The sequence below is a fragment of the Notamacropus eugenii genome, chromosome 1 (genome assembly GCF_028372415.1).
Source record: "Notamacropus eugenii isolate mMacEug1 chromosome 1, mMacEug1.pri_v2, whole genome shotgun sequence".
In the NCBI taxonomy this organism is placed as follows: Eukaryota; Metazoa; Chordata; class Mammalia; order Diprotodontia; family Macropodidae; genus Notamacropus; species Notamacropus eugenii.
Window position 1 is genome coordinate 78,963,988 of NC_092872.1, and position 13,698 is coordinate 78,977,685.

A 13,698-nucleotide genomic window follows, 5' to 3' on the forward strand; every position below is an offset into this window, starting at 1 on the left:
ACTGTTTAGTATACTTACTCTCAGGAAAGAGCTGAGGTTGTGGTCTTTTTGGGGCAGAGGAGCATGACCCAATTTCATTTTAAATATAGCTTATTTTCAGAAACCCCTGTAGGTGAGTATGAGTGCATTGATGTGTGCTTCTTTTAGTTCCCTCACACACATACATACACATGTGTATGTGTGTATACACAGAGAGAGATGGGCAATAGCTTGTATGTATAATTTTATTTGTCATATGTTAATTACAAATATAATTATATATATTAACATATGTGTGTATAATTTTGACTTCAGGGAGACCAACTTGAAAGTGAAGCAAGCCCTGACTGTTACCAGTAACCTGGAAGACAACCTAGAAAAACTGACCACCTTTAAAGGTAAGTTAGGAATTAGATTGCTTTTGGAAATTGTCAGGCTATTTCATTATTTCAAATTTAGATCTTTTATGTATTGGTGAAATTGTGTTCCGTGAACTGTTTGTTATTCAGTTCTTTCTCTGTGTATGTGATGAATACCATATGCAAAATTCATTCCTTCTGATATCCAGAAAGCATTGTCTTTCTATAAGGAAATAATGAATTGTGAGTACCCAGAAATTGTGATGAAAAATGTTGGGAAGAGGGGTAGAAAATGTTTACTTTTTGTTGTTTAGTCATTCCTAGTAGTGTCTGACTCTTTGTGATCCTTTTGGAGTTTTCCTGGCAAATATATTGGAGTGGTTTGCCATTTCCTTTTACAGATCAGGAAACTGAGACAAACAGGGTTAAGTGACTTGTGCAGGGTCATATAGCTAGTAAGTGTCAGAGGTTGAATTTGAACTCAGGTCTTCCTAACTCCAGGTCTGGCACTCTACCTACTGTGTCACATAGCTACCTCAGCACATATTTAGGAAACGAAATAATTTATTTCTCTGCTGCTTGTAGGTTTGGTCTCCACATCTCAGGACTTACATGTGATTTCCTCCATGAGCTGGAGCTCTCTCATTCCTTTATCTTTCTTCAGGTGAAGTCAGGTGTGATCCTCCCAACAACAGACTGGATGAATTCACAGGGATATTGATCCATGAGGATGAAAAGTATGCCTTGAACAATGAGAACATATTGCTAAGAGGCTGCACTATCCGCAACACAGACTGGTGTTATGGCCTCGTGGTTTATGCTGGTAAGTTTCATTGAATGTCTTTGCCAAAGCTATAACCTACAGGATGCCATTAAAATGTGGCCAACTTTGTCAGTACTGTTTTCTTCAAATGGCAAAAACAGAATACTTTGGCTGTGCTATTCATGTGTGTCCATGTGGGAGGTCTGAAATTCCTAGTGTCTTTAAAAAAAAAAAAATCCCCAATATTCTAGCTTCTGCATTAGAGTCTTTTTGTGTTGAGCCTACAGGCCACACATTAATCTTTTCAACTATTCCTAGATATGTGAGGAAAAGTAAACATATCAAAGAGGTATAGATAGGAAGAGGATATATAGCATTATAAGGTGGGGGAAAGAATTCATGTGGCATATTCATGTGGACAGTACATATACAGAAAATATTCTAACTATATCCTCTATGGAATATCTATATAGTATCTAACTGGAGATAATATATACATAACCAGTATCCACAAGAAATGAGAAAGAGGGGACATGATACTGACCTCAACTCTTTGATAGATTTGTGATTTCATTGATTTGGATGATCCAAATCATGCAGATCATAGTGCATCTATATCTGTCCATCCTGTTTGTGTATTATCCATATCTTCCCTTAAATCTGCTGTAGGAGTCCTCTCAACATGCTAAAAGTTTGTCTCTAGATATCTTGATATTTCATGGATACCAGTAGAGTATGTGAGATCTCTATTAGTAAACCCTTAATGTTGCGTATCTTTTTTTTTCTAGTTATACACCACTCTGATAATAGACATTTATGTCACTTCTGTGAAATTTTTATATATATCATGTTTCAGCCTTCCTAAGCTCCATATATTTTTCTTTTGCCCATTGAGTAATGTTTAACTTCACTTCTTTGGAAATTATCATATTGCTTGACTCTCAGTCATACATCACTGGAATATTGCTTTAAAAAAAAAAAGTGGGCACTTGTTTTCCAAGAGAAACTTGAGGTCATTTAAAGGACTTCAGTTTCCCCAAGGTACTTCAGTCCATTCTCCTTTTCAATTTCAGACCGTGCTAATTATTGTCCATTTGCAGTGTTATCTATCCAACCATATATCATATGGGGAGAGAATACATCTGTTATATGATACTATCAGTAGCATCCTCTTCCAAGTAGAGGCAGGAATTTTTCCAGACCATGAAATTGAGGTAGAGAAAGGGAAGACGACCCTTTCTTCCCCTCAGTGCTTCATGTCAGTGGGCTGACCATTGACTTCAGCTGGGTAATGGAACAACTTGGATTTGTCACTTCCTTAACACCATGGGAGCAGAAGTTAAAGTTCTATGAGCTATAAAAGAGAATTTAGTAAGAGGAAGAGTCTTCATACCCTTCGGAATACTATAGCTTTAGAGACTCTGTGATTCAATACTCTTATTTCCTTTTCTCTTAGGACCCCATTGACTGAAATGGAAGGTAAAGAGGTTCAGTAAAACAGTCACAACCTAGGTCAAACACTTGGGGCCACTTTCCTAGTCTGCAGGGCCTTGTCTCTAAGGTCCCCACCTAAGAGCCAAAAAGATGTGAAATAAACATGTTCTCTACCCCTCAAATTCTCGTTAACCAAGTAGTAATAACTTGGAAGAAGACAGAAGCAGCCTCACTGGTGTTTACTGAGTTACAGTTTCTACATCTCACTGTAGTTTGGCTCTGTGGTTTCTGGGGTATGAAAAACTCTGTGGAGCCTAGGGGTCTCAAATGTCAAGAAAGGAAAATATACTTTTAATGAAGCTTTACAAAAAGAATAATATCCTTTGTGTTCTGATTTTTGGCTGAAAAAAATATTACCACCATGTTAATGTAACATGGTTCCTATCTCTGTGATATTTAAATTATATCTGCCTTCTAAGGCAGGTGTGGGGAGGCACATGTCTCTAAAGATCCTTTGGGAAAGTGCCTCCTATAGACCCATAGCCACATTTCTATGTCTTCAGGCTAACACACCTGGATGAAAGAACAGTACTGCCTTTTCAGGGCAGTGATCCATCTTTGATTTCTACCTGATTCACTCAGCTCTCACCTGTGATTCCAGCAAACTCTAGCATGCACAATGGCCACATATTTGCAGATGGGCCAAACCCAATTGAGGGGAACCAGCAGGTCCCAGACCTGTTGGTGAGTTAGAGGGATGTCTACCCCAAGCACATGAAGATTTTCCCCACAGGAATAGATAGATGAGAACACTTTGTTCCAGCAGCCATAAAGTTGCCTGAAGCAGGCACTGTGGAATGCTTGGAGCTTGCTTGGTCAGGTATCAAAGACACCAAGGTCATCCACTGCATCCTGGGCTATTACCAATCATCTTGATTTTTGTCCTGCCACTGGATTTCAGTAACTCAGGAAGTGGGGGAGTGAGGTTGAAGACTTTTCTACCTCACAGATCTAATTCATGCAAAGTCAAGAAGTCACCCATGATGTCTCTGGTCCTCTTTGAAAACAAAAGACAAGCAACAATTCACATAATTGATGACCAGGAGGAATAACAGTCAGATAATGAAAGGCCAAATGAACTGGCTTCTTTTCAGATTTTTCCTCTGAGTTTTCCATATTGGCTCTTCCAGCTAGAATCTCTGGTGGATGGTTTTCAAAGCTATTCCTGTTAACCATTGAGAGTTTGCTACCACATTGTTCCTCACCACAGAGGTCTAAACTCTCTCATCTCTATTCTCAGCAAGCCCTTCGCCTCCCCAACAACTTTGCTCTTATACTCCCCGCCTATTTCTTCACTTACTGTGGAGAAGCTATCTCACTGGTTTAGAAATTATGGACTGAATTGTCCAAAAGTTTGTAGTTCCCATTGTCAGGAAATTTTCTTGCAAAAAAAAAATGTTCAGCCTGTCTAGAAGTGCCTGTCTATGGAAAACATCAGGTTCTCAGAGCTCAAGAAAGGAAGAAATACAAAGTTTCTATAGACATTTGTTGTTCAATTGTTCAGTCATGTCCAACTCTTCAGACTCCATTGACCATACACACCAGGCTTTTCTGTCTTCCAATTTCTAAAGACACAGCAGGTACTAAATTTAGAAATGTGATTTCCATAGTGTGTGTTGGGGACAAGTACCTTTCCCCAGGGCCTTGTCCTCTTTCACTGCTTTTGCTTGATTCTGAATAAAACAGGTTATCCCCCAAAATACGCCTGTGTTTGACCTAGGTCACGACTCCAAATTAATGCAGAACAGCGGAAAGACTGTCTTTAAACGGACAAGCATAGATCATCTCATGAATATCCTTGTGTTCTGGGTAAGTCAAAGAATCTTCTCTTCCTTCCTTTACAAGTAGACAGACTGTGTAGGACTAACTAATGTTTCCAGTGTGTGTGTGTGTGTGTGTGTGTGTGTGTGTGTGTGTGTGTGTGTGTGTGTGTGTGTGTGTGTGTGTGTGTGTGTATAAATATGTCAGGAAGGAAGGAGCACATTATAAACCTTAAAGTGCTCTGTAAATGTGTTAACATTAAGGTCTTCTTAGACTTACCTCTCAGAGTTGCTGTAAGGATCAAATGAGATAATCTTTGTAAAATGCTTATTTTTAGCACAATATAAGGAGGTGGAGGATGGGAAGGGAATAAGTATTTATATAGCAACTACTGTGCCAAGCACTATTCTAAGCACTTTATAAATATTGTCTCATTTCATCCTCACAGCAACCCTGAGAGGTAAGTTTAAGAGAAAGTTAGCACATTTATACATTACTTTAAAGTTTATAACGTGTTATCTTAACAAAACTCCTTTGAGGCAATTAGCAAAAGTATTATTGTCCTCCTTTTACACCTAGGTACCAATTAATGTCAATAATGAAGGGTCACACTGTTTGAATTTGCACTAATTGAAGTTATATGTATATGTAAAATATGGTCATTTATTCCAGCGCATTGGAAATATGCCATGGAAATTTTGTAACATTAGTTTTTAATTTGCTTATCAGCATAAGAGGAAAAGATAAGAAAAAGGTATTTCTGATTCAAGTTTATCACAAAATAACAAAGTAGTTGCAGAAAGTAAAGTTTAAAAACTACATTATCTAAAGATGAAACCCATATTAACAATATGATGACAATATCATTATTGTCATTTATATTATGTTAGCAGCATAAACTGAACTGTCTTCCTAACTCTTAATACATATTGGTAGTTGCAGAGGCTGTATTCACATTTTCATGAATTTGCATATTTGCATTCTGACACATGAACCAACTGTAATTAGATGACCTCAGACATTGTCTAAAATCACAATGCACTAAATGCAATATTGTTGTCGTTGCAATATATTTCAATCAGTAGGCTAAAATGTCTCAAGAGCCATCTTCAAAAACTGCTTTAATAACCCATGATTTCTTATTTCACCTGGAAGTGTTTGATGATTATAGTCTCTCAGAACCCAAGGATTTCAAGACCAATAAAAAGTATGAGTTTTAATTTAAAATCCTCTCCTGCATTACCTTCCAGTAAAAATATTAGATAATCCTTGGACATTCTAAATCCAAGTTCAGTGTTTCTTTCCTTTTTTGAAATGTAAGTTATGGAAAGAAACCTTTTCTGGAATAAGCCTGTTTCTTGTACATTAAAAATTGATCATTGTATATATCTTCAGTTCTTTTCTTCAAAACATCAGGATGCTGTCCGTCCTCAGGTTCACTGGCCACTTCTCTGGTGATTTTAACATTGTACAACTGAACTAGATTGAAAAAAAAAATTTTTTTTTGTTACATTTTTAGTTCCAAACTGACTCCCTCTCTCCCCACCTCACACTAGAGGTCACCATTTGACTTATTATATACGTGTATGTGTGTGTGTCTGGGTGTCTGTGTTGTATGCGTGTGTAAGTAAAATCATACCATACATAATTCTATTTATCAGTTCTTTCTCTGATGAAGTTAAGCAGCATAATAATATAAGGAAGATAGCATCTTCCTTCATAGATCTTTTGTAGTTGATATGAATATTTATAATAATCAGAATAACTTAGTTGTTCACAGTTATTCTCTGAGCAGTATTGATATGACTGTATATAACATTCTCTTGTTCTGCTCATTTCACTCTTCATTATTTTATGCAAGTCTCTCTATGTACTTCTAAAATCAACCTGCTCATCATTTCTTAGTACAGTGCTAATATATCATGTAATATACCACCACTTTAGCCATTCCCCAATTGATGGGCATCCCCTCAATTTCCAGTTCTTTGCTATCACAAAGAGAGCACTATAAACATTTTAAAACCTAAGTTCTTTTCCTTTTTCCCTCGTCACCTTAGGAAACAGACCTAATAACGGTATTGCTGAGGTATACACAGTTTTATAACTCTTTGGGCATAATTCCAGATCACTCTCCAAAATGGCTGGATCAGTTCACAGTTCCACCAACAGTGTATTAGTGTGCCAGTTTTCCCACATCCTTTTCAATATTTGTCATTTTCCTTTCAACCATTTTAGCTAATCTGATAGATATATCTCAAAGTTATTTTAATTTGTATTTCTGTAATCAATAATGATTTAGAGCATTTTTATATATAGATAGCTTTGATTTCTTTATCCCAAAACTGCCTGTTCATATTCTTTGACTATTTATCCATTGAGGAATGGCTCATTCTTATAAATTTGACAAGGTTCTCTAGATGTTTGAGATATGAGACACTTATCTAAGAAAATGTCTATGAAATTTTTTTCCAAACTTTCTGCTTTCCTTCTAATTTTGACTACATTGGCTTTATTTCTACGAAGTTTTTTAATCTAATGTGATCAAAACCATCCATTTTGCATCTCACAAAGCTGTCTCTCTCTTATCAGTTCACAAATTCTTCTATCCATAAACCTGACAGGTAATATGTTCTATGTTCTTCTAATTTACCTATGATATCTCCCTTTATATCTAGGTCATGTATCAATTTTTACCTTATGTTGGTAAACAGTGTAAGATATTGGCATATACCTAGTTTCTGCCAGATTGCTTTCTAAGGTTATTTCAGGGTTGTCACCATTATAGCATAACCAACAAATGCTCATCCAGCGAAGAAGAACTTACTTCTTCATAAGGCAGCCTATGCTACTTTTGGATAGCTCTGTTAAGCAGTTTTTCTTGACGTAGAGCCTAAATTTCCCTCTTTTCACTTTTCACCTATAACTCCAAGTTCTACATTCTGGGGCTAAAAAGAGTCTAATCTCTACGTCAGAGGATAGTACTTAAAATAGCTGAAGTCATGCTGCCCCTAAGACTTCTCTCCTTTAGACTTAATATCCCTAGTTCCTTCAACTAGTCTTCATTTGGCTTGAAATCAAGGCCCATCTCCATATTGGTTGCCTTCTTTTTACTTAATGCTGCTCTCTCCAAGGTCATTCATGACCTTTTTGTTTTTAAATTCAGTGACATTTGTTTCAGTATACATTGCCCTTGATCTCTCTGCAACATTTAGTACTCCTGACCACTGTCTCTTTCCTTGGATACCATGACACTGTACTTATAGTACTTCTGTTTCTCTGATTTCCCTTTTCTCTATCTTTACTCCTGGTTCTTCTTCCTCTTCCTATCTCTTAAATGTCAATTCAGGGGGTGGAGCCAAGATGACCAAGAAGAGTCAGGGATTCACCAGAGCTCCCCCCCAAAAGCCTCTGAACAATTTTAAGTAATGCCTCAAAACAAATTGTGGAGCAGCAGAACTCATGAAAAGACAGAGTGAAACAATTTTCCAGTCAAAAACAACTTAGAAAGTTGGCAGGAAAGGTCTGTCACACTGGGGTGAGAGTGGAGTGCCATTCAATTCAGGCTGCACTAGTGCAGACTAGGCCCCAGCAAACCAGGAATGGGTCTTGGGAGTGATTGAATCAGCAGCAGTAGACACACTGTTTCCAGAGCTCTTCGCCCATACATGGTAAAAGAGTCAAACAACTGGTTAGCAGGTCTCTTTGCTAGCACTGAAGCAGAACTCTGTTGCTTTGCCTATATTTGGATCCAGGTACCAGTCCTGGGGGGCAGTCCCAGGGCAAGAAGGAGCAGCAGTACACTAGAGCTTGGGGTTACAGTGGAGCATTTATTCTTATAACAGTTTCAAGGCAGAAAAGAGTGCTTGTGGTCACTCACAGACTACAAGACAGGCCAGGAGAGTAACAAGCACACCCCTTCTTAAATCATATGATTTTGGAAGAACTGAAAACTTAAAGGTCCCTAGAAGTAACTCAGAAAACATCTGTACAAAATCCCTGAAGTTTGGGACAGTGTACCCTCCCCTATGGAAGCAGAGTCCCACTTTAGCAAAGAGTTAAAGGTCAAGAAAATAATACCTTGAAAACAGAATAGGTCAAATGGCAAAAGAAGCACAAAAATCCAATGATGAGGAGAATGCTTTGAAAAGCAGAATTGGCTAAATGGAAAAAGAGGTACAAAAGCTCACTGAAGAAAATAATTTCTTAAAAACTAGAATTGAGCAAGTAGAAGCTAATGGCTCCATGAGACATTAAGAAACAAAACAAAGTCCAAACAGTGAAAACAATAGAAGATGATATGGAATATCTCACTGGAAAAACAACTGACCCAGAAAATAGATCCTGGAGAGATTTTTTAAAACTTATTGAACTCCCTGAAAGCCATGATCAAAAAAAGAGCCTAGACATCATCTTTCAAGAAATTATCAAGGAAATCTTCCCTGATATTCTGGAACCAGAAGGTAAAATAGAAATTGAAAGAATTCACCAATCACCTCCTGAAAGAGATCCCAAAATGAAAACCCCTAGGAATATCATCACCAAATTTCAGAACTCCTAGGTCAAGCAGAAAATATTGCAAGCAGAGAGAAAGAAAGAAATGATTCAGGTATCATGGAACCACAGTGAGGATGACACAACATTTAGCAGCTTCTACACTGAGGCATTGGAATATGAGGGCAAAGGAGATAGAATTACAAACAAGAATCACTTGCCCAGAAAAACTGAGAATAATAATTCTTTGGGGTGGGGGGGTAGGGGTGGGGAAGAGAAATGGATATTCAGTGAAACAGAGGACTTTCAAGCATTCCTGATGAAAAGAGCAGAGCTGAATAGAAAATTCAACTTTCAGATACAAGACTCAAAAAAAGCATAAAAACATAAACAGGAGGGTGAGAAGACGGGAAGCCTGAGGCTCAGGAGCGAGGAGGTTTCTTTTGCCAATGTTTAACACATCACTCTTGGACCATGGGGAATATATTTGCTAACCTTTTCAAGAGACTGATTGGCAAAAAAGAAATGCGGATCCTAATGGTTGGTCTGGGTGCTGCAGGAAAGACAACTATTTTGTACAAACTGAAGCTTGGTGAAATAGTAACTACTATTCCCACTATAGGTTTCAGCATAGAAACTGTAGAATACAAAAACATTAGCTTCGCAGTGTGGGATGTAGGTGGACAGGACAAGATCTGACCCCTGTGGTGCCATTACTTCCAGAACACACAAGGACTGATTTTTGTGGTTGACAGTAATGACAGAGAACGAGTGAATGAGGCTCGAGAAGAATTTATGAGAACGCTGGCAGAGGATGAGCTTAGAGATGCTGTTTTATTAGTGTTTGCTAACAAACAGGATCTTCCCATGAATGCAGCTGAAATCACAGATGAACTTGGAATGCATTCTCTTCGTCACAGAAACTGGTACACCCAAGCCACCTGTGCCACTAGTGGGGATGAGCTCTATGAAGGACTGGACTGATTGTCCAGTCAGCTCCGAAACCAGAAATGAATCAATAAAAATTTCTCCTCCCTCTTTCCTTCTCTCCCTCTTATTCCTATTCGCCCTTTCTTTACTCTCATGTGGCAAACTGTGCTACTTTGTGGTATTGAGTGCCAGAAGCTGTTTTTTCCTACCCTTTGTCACAGTATGTATTACACTATGCTGTAAATGTAGCAAATACAAGCCTGAAAACAGGTTTCTTACTTAATGTAAATAGTTTTTGTTTGCAATGGGGCAGTTTCTGGCACTCCTGTGCAATATTATTCCGCTTTTTTTTATTGTAAAAAAAAATCAACTCACTGTTTATTTCTGGGAAGGGATTTTAAGCACATTGACACTTGGGGTGATGGGGGTTAATGTGCAGCAGGAGAGTTGAATGCTACTATTCCTACTGGTTTGTGAGATCTGTGTTGAGATCCATTTTGGTGGCTGGATTTTAACCTGAACTCAGTGTATTTTTTTAAGTAGTAAAAAAAATAAAAAATGACAAGTGAAACACTTGAACACACAGAGCAGAGAAATATGCTTAGTGTAGGTTTTTCAGTAACAACTTGAATACCAGACCGTTGTAAATTTGTCTGCAGTTTCTCTTTTGAAACTTGAGAAATGATGGTAAAAATCAAACAAGTGATCAGTTTTGCATGGTTAAAATACAGATCCATGTAATGCTATGTCTTTGGATCTTTATGTATTTCTTAGAGTTTGTGCTTGTATTTGTGCTCACATGGATACTTATTAGGAAAAAAAGCTTTGAGGTTGTGGTTCAGAGCAGGCTGCACATTGACAGCATTAGATCTTCAATCATAAACCGTTTATAACTAGACTTTTTCCCGCCTTGCAGTTCAGGTCAGGCAGTGATTAGTTCTCCATCACACTTGAATAACTCTTAGAAAGGACACAATTATGGCTGGTTTTAAATATTGAGAAGCGCTTTCTCATGTATTTGGACAACAAAAAAACCAGCCTTTAATTTTGGTCAAGCGTGTGTGTGGTGCTTCTGTTTGAAACCTCTCCACAGTAAGCACAGCCTGTGTTAGCCCCAAAGCTTGGCTGGAGATATTTCAAAAACAGTCAAGAACACCAGGTATTTCTCTATGGTGTCTCGGTTTTGAAAGAAAATAAATTGAGCATCACAGCTTGGGGAGTCGTTCCATTCTAGAAGTATTTGGTCCTGTTTTGGAACAATCCCCCTATCTGTATATGTGTGAAATGTCCTTTACTACCTGTCATTATAACAACGGTTAGATTTGCTATCTGAAAAACAAGATCTTTACTTTTTTTTCTTTTGTATTTTGATAAACACTGAAGAAGCTGGAGCTGTTAAACTTTATCTCAGGAAAAACTCAGATCTGATTTGTTTGGTGTTGTGGAAACTCTTACTGCTTTCAATACACAATTAGTAATCGACTGTTTTGTATACTTGTTTTCAGTTTTCATTTCGACAAACAAGCACTCTAATTAAAGCTATTAGAATAATATCTCTGAACTATTAAAAAAACATGAATAGGAAAGAGAAATCATAAGGGACTTAAGGTTAAACTATTTACATTCCCACATGGGAAGACAATACTTATAAGTTATAAGAACTCTCTCATTATTAGGGCTGATAGAAGGAATAGAGCACAGGAATGAATTAAATATGATGAGATGATAGGTTAAAAAATAAAATTAAGGGAGAGAGAAAGAGGAATACACTGGGAGAAAGGGAAAGGAAGAGTTAGAATAGGGTAAATTGTATCATAGAAATAGGCATGAAAGAATTTCAACTGATGGGGAAGGTGACAAGGAATACTTGAACCCTACTCTCATCTGAATTGGCTTGAAGAGGTGATAACATACACACTCAACTGGCTATAGAAATCTGTCTTACCCTGTAGGAAAGTAGGAGAAAGGAATAAGAGAAGGGGTGTGGGTGCTAATAGAAGGGAGGGCAGATTGGGGGAGGTAGTAATCAGAAGCAAAACACTTCTAAGGAGGGGCGGGGTGAAAAGAGAGAGAGAGAATATAATAAGTGGGGAGAATAGGATGGAGGGCAAAAACTTTCTAAGTAAATTTTGCCGATTAAGGTCTTATTTCTCAAATATATAGAGCAGGCCTGCACAACATAATGCCCACCACCAAAGGATTTCAGGTGGCCCACTGTGCACTCTCTTGTTTGTCACATGACCCTCAGCAGCCAACCATCATCAGTCTGTCCCTAGTTTAACCTGTCTGTGGCCTGAAGAAGTTTACAAGTTGTGCAGGTCTGATATAGAGAATTGAGTCAAACTTATCAAAATAAGAGCCATTCCCTGATTGATAAATGATCAAAAGATATGAATAGTCATTTTTCAGATGAAGTAATCAAAGCTATTTATAGCCATATGAAAAAATACTCTAAATCACTACTGATTGGAGAAATGCAAATTAAAACAATTCTGAGGAACTACCTCACATCGTTAGATTGGCTAATAGGACAAAAAAGGAAAATGACAAATGTTGGAGGTAGAAAATTGAGACACTAATGCACTGTTAATGGAGTTGTGAACTGATTCAACCATTATGTAGAGCAATTTGGGACTATACCCCAAGGTCTATAAAACCAGCATTGACTTAGCAATACCACTACTAGGTCTGTATCCCAGAAGGGATAAAAAACGAAATGGAAAAGGACCTATAAGTACAAAACTATTTATAGCAGCTCTTTTCTGGTAGCAAATGATTGGAAATTAATGGGATGCCTATCAGCTGGGGAACAGCTACACAAGTTTTGTAGTATATGATTGTGATGGCAAAAAGAAATGATGAGAGCACAATGCTCTCAGAAAAACCTGGAAAGGTTTACATGAACTGATGTAAAGTGAAATGAGTAGAAATAGGATCACGTTGTACACAGTAACAGCAGTGTTATAAGATGATCAGCTGTGTATGACTTAGCTCTTCTCAGCAATGCAATGATTCAAGACAATTCCGAGGACTCATGAAAGATGAGGAAGGAGAGCATTCCAGCAGGGGCAAAGGCACAGAGACAAGAAATGAAGTGGTAAGAAGTCCAGTGTGACGGGACTGTAGAGCTGATGAAGGGAATAACATATAATTAACCTAGAAAGGCTGATTAGAGCTAGGTTATGAAGGGCTCTAAATGCCAAACAGAAAACTTTATCAGAATTGATCAAAATTCTAGAGGTGAGTCAATGGAGTTTATAATCATTTTAGCAGCTATGTAGAAGGAAATTAGAGCAAAGACTTGGGGCAGAGAGACCAATTAGGATGTTATTGAATAGTCTACAGGAATAGAACGTAACAAAAGAATGCTCCATGAAAACAAGGACTGTTTAATTTTCTCTTTGTATTGCTATCGCCTTTGTATTACAGTGATATATAGCAATATAGTAGGTGATTAATAAATTCTTGTTGAATGATTCTATATTGAATGATTCTATAGACAAGAGATGGTTGATAAGGGCCTGAACTAGAGCAACAGCCATGGGGGTAGAAGACATGTGAGAAACAAGATTTGGTAACTCATTAGACACATGGGGTAAGAGAATGAAGAGCCAAGGATGACACCTAGGTTGTGAAACAGGGTGATTGGAAGAATGGTGTTACCCTTAAGGGACAGACTTGGAATATACGCAGCTGAAACAGCCTTTGCTCTTAAGGAGCTTACATTCTATCAGAAAAGATACCACCTACATATGTAACATAAATATAAAAGAAATATGAAGTAGTTTAGTGAGGGAGGGCACTGGTATTCAGAGAAATGAGAAAAGGTTTCATGTATTAAGTAGTATTTGAACTGAAGAAAGTCAGGAAGCATTCCAGGCATGGGGATCTCCAGTGCAGCTGCAGCATAGACTGTGAAAG

At 37.8% G+C, this 13,698-nt stretch overlaps 1 protein-coding gene and 1 pseudogene across 19 annotated transcripts in view; both read left to right on the forward strand.

The window, feature by feature from the left end:
* LOC140502759 (phospholipid-transporting ATPase FetA-like) overlaps positions 1-13,698 on the forward strand; it is a 161,278-nt gene that overhangs the window by 88,107 nt on the left and 59,473 nt on the right. For all 19 annotated transcript variants that reach the window (XM_072606788.1, XM_072606812.1, XM_072606822.1 and 16 more), the window contains 3 exons: positions 295-377; positions 1,003-1,161; positions 4,316-4,404. In XM_072606788.1, coding sequence (XP_072462889.1) covers positions 295-377; positions 1,003-1,161; positions 4,316-4,404 — 331 coding nt within the window. The remainder of the gene's footprint in view (positions 1-294; positions 378-1,002; positions 1,162-4,315; positions 4,405-13,698) is intronic.
* LOC140502880 (ADP-ribosylation factor 1 pseudogene) lies at positions 9,130-11,259 on the forward strand (annotated as a pseudogene).